At 34.3% G+C, this 7,355-nt stretch overlaps 1 protein-coding gene across 1 annotated transcript; it reads right to left on the bottom strand.

Moving 5' to 3' along the window:
* Positions 1-4,824: 4,824 nt before the first annotated feature.
* LOC130840432 (40S ribosomal protein S27-like) lies at positions 4,825-5,085 on the bottom strand. The gene has a single exon (XM_057715948.1). It carries the CDS (start codon positions 5,077-5,079, stop codon positions 4,825-4,827), a length of 255 nt encoding a protein of 84 aa, XP_057571931.1. The 5' UTR covers positions 5,080-5,085.
* Between the last annotated feature and the right edge of the window lie 2,270 nt (positions 5,086-7,355).

The following is a 7,355-nucleotide window of genomic DNA, read 5'->3' on the forward strand; positions in this document are numbered from 1 at the left end:
AAGAGAAGTCACCACAGTAAAAAGCCCGCACACTGCAATGAAGAGTAGCTCCCACTCTCCGCAATTACAGAAAGCCTGCGTGCAGCAACAAAGACCCAACACAGCCAATAAATAAAAAATTAAAAAAAAATCAACTAAAAAGATAAAATTCTAAAATCCTTCAGATAGAAAAGTAGGTCATCTACAAGGGAAGAAAAACCAGATTTCTCATCAGTAATTCAAGCTGCTGAAAGGCAATGGAGTGATATTATTTGAAATATTAAAAGAACTTCAGACTTACATACAAAATGTTATTTAAGCATGAGGGCATAATAAAAAATATTCTCAGGAATTCAATGTTTAAGATTCATCACATAGAGACCTATATTGAAAATCTTTTTAAAAGAAAGCACTCAATAAGTAAAGCAAATGTAGGAGGTGTTATAAAAGGCATGGCGAGCAAAAAATGTTCAGATATTTTGGTAAAGTTTATTGCTGATTTACAAAAAGTCTAGGTACAGAGAAAAAAAGATAAAATATATTATCCATAATAACAGACTCTTACATCCTAGATAAATACCAATATGATTGGGGTAGGAAGTAAGGTAAGTTGAGAAATAGGTCATAAGAGTGTGCTAAAATCCTTGTCTTAATTGGGGGAAGATACATTGATATAGATATAGATTATCAATAAATTGATAAGTTTAAGAAATCACTAGGGTAAATGGCCACGAATATAGGTCTTAAGGACAACCACTATAGCTTTTCAACTTGCAGAAAGACTCAAGGAATATATTGGAAATTATAAAGGCTGAAAAAAACCAAAGAAAAAAAGAATACTGTAAATGAAAACTATGAAATATAGCAGAACTATGTTCTATGTTACAGTAATTATAACAATTATAAATGAATTTAACTCAACAATTACCAAATGTAAACTGTCATATTATATTGAAAAACAAAATCAAATAATATGCTGTCTACAAGAGACACAGAGCAAAAAAGACATAGAAAGTAGAAAGGTTGATAACAAAAGCATGGATATGAACCAAGAGAAAGCTGGGGTAGCAATCCTATTACCTGATGAAATAGGATTTATGGCAAAATGTATCATAAGGGACAAAGCAGGATGTATTTATCTGTGAGAGGATCAATAGAACAAAATATATTTTCCACCATAAATATGTATGCACCTAAAAATGAGGCCTGAAAATATTAATATATAAAGAAGCAGTTGACAACTGCAAGGAGAAATAGATCTATCATAATTATATTTGGAGATTTTTAACATCTCCATTTAGAAACATATACCAAGCCAACAAAGATAAAAGAAATATTGAAGATTTGAACAATACAATGAATGTTTAAGCATATTTACTGAAAGAATGAACATTTTTTGGGAGCACACATAGAATACCTCAAAAAACAGACCATATTTTAGGTAATAAAGGTATCCTAAAAAAATTCTCAAAGGATCAACATCACACAGAATGTATTCCCTGATCATAATATAATAAAATTAAAATTTAAAAACAAAAGAATTGCTAACATTAGACATAATTCAAGAAGATAAGAGTGTACACCTTTCACTCAGTCCATGGAAAAAGCTTAGGATCCTTGTCTCATAAAACAATGGAAGTACAAGAAACTTCAAACAAGGCTTTCTCTCTTTGCTCTGTCATTACCGATGACCCGAGTCAGCTTTTTGCTTTCAGATTTTCACGTGAGAATCAGTCACTAGTTTTTGATATTATCCAACAGTCTTCTGTAAAATGTGAGATTTTTGCTCTTACCTGCCCTTTCCCCCCATATCTTTGCCCTCTCTTGTTTTTCCATTAAGATCATATCATACTTTTGGGGGGTTAATTGAAAATATCCTCTCAATATGTTGAAATAATGTTAGATAGATTTCTATCAGTCCCTACCTAGCCTGTCACTTTTTTGGGAAGACAATAATCTCCTGCTCTAAACTGGAACAATTTCTCTCTAGTCTTGATGCACAGCTGTTATCTTGAGATTTTCCTTTATCATTTTCCTGAAAATTCTCTTAATTTTACTCTTTTTTATACTTATTATCAGCAAAATTTTTTTATTATTTTTTAAAAAATTAAAATATAGTTGCTTTACAATGTCTCAGGTATACAGCAAAGTGATTCAGTTATGCATACATACATATACATGTAAATATACATTCTTTTTCAGATTATTTTCCATTACAGGTTATTACAAGATACTGGATATAGTTCCCCTGTGCTATACAGTAGGTCCTTCTTGTTTATCTATTTTTTTATACTGTACAGTGAAGTGGAGTTCCCTGTACTATAGAGTATGTCCTCATTGTTTATTTTATATATAGTAGTGTGTATCTCTTAATCCCAAATTCCCAATTTATCCTTCCCTCTCTCCCTCCCCTTGGTAACAACAAGTTTGCTCTCTATGTCTATGAGTCTGTTTCTGTCTTGTAAATAAGTTCATTTGTATCATTTTTAAAGATTCCACATATAAGTGATACCATATGATATTTGTCCTCTGTCTGACTTACTTCACTTAGTATGATAATCTTTAGGTCCATCCATGTTGCTGCAAATGGCATTATTTCATTCTTTTTTATGGCTGACTACTATTCTATTGTATATATGTGCCACATCTTCTTTATCTGTTCATTTCTTGATGGACATTTAGATCGCTTCCAAGTCTTGGCTACTGCAAATAGTGCTGCTGTGAACACTGTAGCGTATGTATCTTTTTGAATTAGAGTCTTCATCTTTTCTGGATATGTGCCTAGGAGCAGGATCACATGATATATGGTAACTCTATTTTTAGATTTTTAAGGAACCTCCATACTGTTTTCCGCAGTGGCTGCACCAATTGACATTCTCTCCAACAGTGTAGGAGGGTTCCTTTTTCTCCACACCCTCTTCAGCATTTGTTATTTGCAGACTTTTTAATGATGGCCATTCTGACTGGTGTCAGGTGGTACCTCATTGTAGTTTTGATACGCATTTCTCTAATAATTAGCGATATTGAGCATATTTTCATGTGCTTGTTTGCTTAATTTCACTGTTGTATTGACTCCCTGTTTTCTTGAATATGGTGTCTTCCTCTTTTTGTTTTATAGTTTTGTTTTGGAAAATCACATACTCTGGTAGTTTCTTCAGATTACCATATGAGGCCACTTGCTTTCAGCCTGAGAACTTCCTTTAGTATTTCTTCTAAGGAAGATCTGCTGGCAACAAATTCTCTCAATTTTTATTTATCTGGGAATGTCTTTATTTTACCTTTGTTTTTAACATATAGCTTTGCTGAATATAGGATTCTTGGTTGATAGTTTTTTCTTTGAGCACTGTGAATGTTTGAATATGTTCTGACCTCCGTTGTTTCTGTTGAGAAAGCAGCTGTTAATCTTGTTGGATTTTCTCTATAAGTGATGCATTTTTTCTTTCTCTTGCTGCTTTCAAGATTTTCTCCTTGTCTTTGACTTTCAGCATTTTTATTTTGATGTGTCTGTTTGTGGCTCTCTTTGCACTGGAATTCATCGAGTGTCCTGGATATGAAGGTTATTGTTTTTCAATAAATTTGGGAAACTCTCCACTGTTATTTCTTTGAAAATTTATCTGCTTCTTTCTCTCCTCTCCTTTTGATACTCCCCTTATGTGTATGTTGGTATGCTTAGTGGTGTCCCACATTTCTCTGAGGCTCTTTTCACTTTTATTCATTCTTTTTTCTCTCTCTTTTTCATCTTGCATAATCACTATCAATTTATCTTCAAGTTCTCTAATTCTTTCTTCTGCCACTTCAAATCTACTTTTAAAACCACAGTTATTGTAGTTTTCAATTCCAGAATTTCCAATAGGTTCTTTTAAATAATTTTACTTTATTGATATTCTCTATTTGATACAATATTATTAGTTCTGTGAATATAATCATAATGACTACTTTGAAGTCTTTCTCTCTTAAATTTGACATTTGATCACTCTAGCATCCAGTTTTTGTTGAGAAATTTTCTCCTATATTAATTAGGAATATTGGCTTGTAGTTTTTTCTTATAGTATACTATCCGGCTTTGGTATCAGAGTAATGCTGGTCTTGTAAAATGAGTTTGGAAGTGTTTCTTCCTCTTCAATTTTTTGGGAAGTGTTCTAGAAGAATTTATGCTAACTCTTCTTTAAATTCTTTAAGTTTTTGGTGGAATTAATTTGTGAAGCCTTCTGGTCCTGAGATTTTATTTGTTGGGGAGTTTTTTTTTTATGACCGATCAATCTCCTTACTTACTGGTCTGTTCATATTTTCTGTTTCTTCATGATTCAGTCTTGGTAGAGTGCATATTTATAGAAATGTATCCATTTCTTGACCAATTTGTTGGTATATAATTGTTCATAGTAGTCCTTTATGATTATTTGTATTTCTGTGGTATCAGTTAAAATAATGAAAAAAGTTCTCAAAAATACTTTCATTTATAATTTATGAGTCCTCTCTCTTTTCTTGGTAAGTCTAGTCAAAGGTTTGTCCTTCTTTCATCTTTTCAAATAAGTAACTCTTAGTCCTGTTGATCTTTTCTGTTTTTATACTCTCTGTTTCATTATTTCTGTTGTGATCTTTGTTACCTCCTTCCTTGTGCCAGCGTTAGGCTTTGTTCTCCTTTTTCTAGTTCCTTGGTGTATAAAGTTATTTTCTTTTTTCTTAGTATAGGCTTTTATTGCTATAACTTCCCTCTTAGAACTGCTTTTGCTGTATCCCATAAGTTTTAGTATGCTGTGTATCCATTTTTGTTTCAAGGTATCTTTTTTTGCCATCCAAAATGTGTTTATTGGGATGGTTTCCCATTCATCTTGATGCAGGCTGCTTTTAGTGCTGCTTCCATCTGAAGGAGCATCCTACTGTAAGCCTTGCTTTTCCTCCTGTAGGCTGGCAGAGGACAGTAGAGTAGCCAACACACAAAACTACCATTTGTGCAGGGCTAAAGATGGTGGTGATTTTATAGCATCTCGAGCATTTCACATCCATGAAGTAGGAATTGGGGCTCTGCACCACAGGCTTCCTCTTGTGTTCCCTCTTCTCTTCTTCTGAAGAAGGATGAAAGAGATCCTTTGTGAGAGGCATATCCTGTGGGGAGTTCATTACCACTGGAGAGGCTGTTTCAAGATACTGTTTCACTTCCCTTTTGGTTTTGTCTTTGGCCCCATTGATTGTTCAGGAATGTGTTGTTTAATTTCCACATATTTGTGAATTTTTCAACTTTATTATTCATTTCTAGTTTCATACCATTGTGGTCAGAAAAGATACTTGATATTATTTCAGTCTTTTATTTTGCTAAGACTTGTTATGTGACAACATATGACCTATTCTGGAGATAGTTGCATGTGTGCTTGAGAAGAATGTGTATTTTGCTGCTGTTGGTGGAATGTTGTATATATGTCTGTTAGTTCTGTTTAGTCTAAGGCACAGTCCAAGCCCAATGTGTCCTTATTTATTTTCCTTATGGATTATCTACCCATTGCTGAAAGTGAGCTATTGAGGTCCCCTACTATTACTGTATGTTTTCTGTTCCTCCCTTCACATCTGCTAGTATTTGCTTAACACATTTAGGTGCTCCAAATTTGAGTGCATATACATTTACAACTGTTATATCCTCTGATTAATTGACACATTTATCATTATGTAATAACCTCTGTCCTCTGTTATAGTTTTGGACTTAAAGTCTATTTTTTTCTGGTATAACTACTTCTGCTCTCTTTTGGTTTCCACTTGTGTGGAATATCTTTTCCCATAGTTTCACTTTGAGCCTATGTTGTATTTGAAGCTGAAATGAGCCTCCTGTAGAGAGCATATAGTTAGTTCTTGTTTTTTATCCATTTGGCCGCTTTGTCTTTGATTGGATCATTTAATCCACGTACATTAAAGTAACTACTGATAGGTAAGGACTTACTATTCTCATACCATTAATTATTTTGTAGCTGTTTTGTAGTTCCTTTCTTCCTTTCTTCCTCTCTTGCTCTCCTCCTTTGTGAATTGATGATTTTCTGTAGTGGTATACTTTGAACCCCTTCTTTTTCTCTTGTAGGTATCTATTATAGGTTTTTTATTGTGTTTATCTTGAGGCTTACTCAAAACATCTTATAAATGTGACAGTTTATTTTAATTGTTAAAAACTTAACTTTGATCACATATAAAAACTCTACTCTTTTATTCCCCACTCATATTTTATGTTTTTGATGTCACAATTTACACCTTTTATATTGTGTACCCATTTACAAATTATTGTAGTTATATCTATTTTGTTTGTTCTTTAACCTTTATACTATAGTTAAGTGGTTAACACCTACCATGTTATATATTAGAGAATTCTGAGTCTGACTATATACTACTCTACCAGTGTGTTGTATATTTTCATATGTTTCCATGTTATTAATTAGCATTCTCTCATCATCTGTTCATTTCAGCTTGAAGAATTCCTTTCAGCATTCTTGTAAGGTATGTCAAGTGATGATAAACTTCCTCAGCTCTTGTTTGTCTGGGAATGTCTTTATCTCTTCATTTCTGAAGGACAGTTTTGCTGGGTAAAGTATTCTTTGTTGGCAGTTCTTTCTTTCATCACTTCAAATATATTATCTCACTCTCTTCTGGCTTGCAAGGTTTCTGCTGATATCTTTATAGGGGTTCCTTTGTAAGGGGCAAGCTTCTTTTGCTGCTTTCAAGAGTCTCTCTTTGCCTTTGATTTTGGCAGCTCTGTTATGCATGTCTTGGTAAAGAACTTTTTGGGTTGAAGTTGTATGGGCACCTAAAAGCTTCATGAACTTGGATGTCCATATCTCTCCCCAGATTTGGAAAGTTCTCAGACGTTGTTTCTTATTTTTTCTTTTTTTACTTTATTTTTTTAATTTATTGGCTGTGTTGGGTCTTCGTTGCTGCACGCAGGCTTTCTCTAGTTGTGGAGAGTGGGGCTACTCTGTCGTGGTGTGCAGGCTTCTCATTGTGGTGGCTTCTCTTGTTGACGAGCACGGGCTCTAGGCACGCAGGCTTCAGTAGTTGTGGCTCATGGGCTCTAGAGTGCAGGCTCAGTAGTTATGGCACATGGGCTTAGTTGCTCCATGGCATGTGGGATCTTCCTGGCCCAGGGCTAGAACCCATGTCCCCTGCACTGGCAGGCGGATTCTTAACCACTGCGCCACCAGAGAAGCCCCTCAGACGTTGTTTCTTTAAATAAGGCTTCTGCCCCCTTCTTCCTAGCTTCTTCTCCTGAGAGTCCAATAATGTGTAGATTGCTTCTCTTACTGGTGTCTCATAAGTCCCATAGGCTTTCTCCATTTCTTTTCATTCTTTGTTCTTTTTGCTCCTCTGCCTGGATAATTTCAAATGATCTTTATTCAAGTTCACCA

Source organism: Hippopotamus amphibius, chromosome 17, assembly GCF_030028045.1.
Source record: "Hippopotamus amphibius kiboko isolate mHipAmp2 chromosome 17, mHipAmp2.hap2, whole genome shotgun sequence".
In the NCBI taxonomy this organism is placed as follows: Eukaryota; Metazoa; Chordata; class Mammalia; order Artiodactyla; family Hippopotamidae; genus Hippopotamus; species Hippopotamus amphibius.

Bases quoted from the DNA above. Each gene is read 5' to 3' on its own strand.
- LOC130840432 (XM_057715948.1), bottom strand. From the start codon at position 5,079: ATGCCTCTCACAAAGGATCTCTTTCATCCTTCTTCAGAAGAAGAGAAG.